Raw genomic sequence first — 397 nt, 5'->3', positions numbered from 1 at the left:
ATTATTTTATATTTAATATAACTTATATTATAGCTTGTAGCTAGGTTATAATAATAACCTGATTTATTTTTTATAAAAGCCTTAAGATTTAACTGTCTAATTACTATTACTTAAAAGTGGCTTTTTTTGTAATTGTTTATACCTTAAAGACTAGCTTTTTTATAGTATTAAGGGGTACAGGTGGACTAAAACAAGCAAGACGGGTCCAGTGTGGACGGAGGATGTTGCAAAGACGGTAATGACTTGGGAGGCTGGTAATGACGAAGTTGTCCTCAGTGGCTCGTCGACGAGCTATGGGAACTGTCGCGGCTCAGGCACTGAGAGTGGTCTTGACGATCCCATGAGCTGGCTATAGTACGTAACCCCCCCCTCCCTCCCCCTTTTTTTTCCCCCTCTC

At 40.1% G+C, this 397-nt stretch overlaps 1 protein-coding gene across 1 annotated transcript in view; it reads left to right on the top strand.

Moving 5' to 3' along the window:
* Window positions 1-238: 238 nt before the first annotated feature.
* Window positions 239-397, top strand: part of MAA_04778 (uncharacterized protein) — a gene marked incomplete at both ends in the record, with an annotated part of 1,482 nt that continues 1,323 nt past the window's right edge. Inside the window, one exon of the mRNA XM_007822874.1 lies at window positions 239-354. Coding sequence (XP_007821065.1) covers window positions 239-354 — 116 coding nt within the window. The remainder of the gene's footprint in view (window positions 355-397) is intronic.

Source organism: Metarhizium robertsii (assembly GCF_000187425.2).
Source record: "Metarhizium robertsii ARSEF 23 chromosome Unknown MAA_Scf_1, whole genome shotgun sequence".
Taxonomy (NCBI): domain Eukaryota; kingdom Fungi; phylum Ascomycota; class Sordariomycetes; order Hypocreales; family Clavicipitaceae; genus Metarhizium; species Metarhizium robertsii.
Note: the sequence above shows the minus strand (reverse complement) of the source record. Positions and strands in the feature narration are given on the sequence as shown.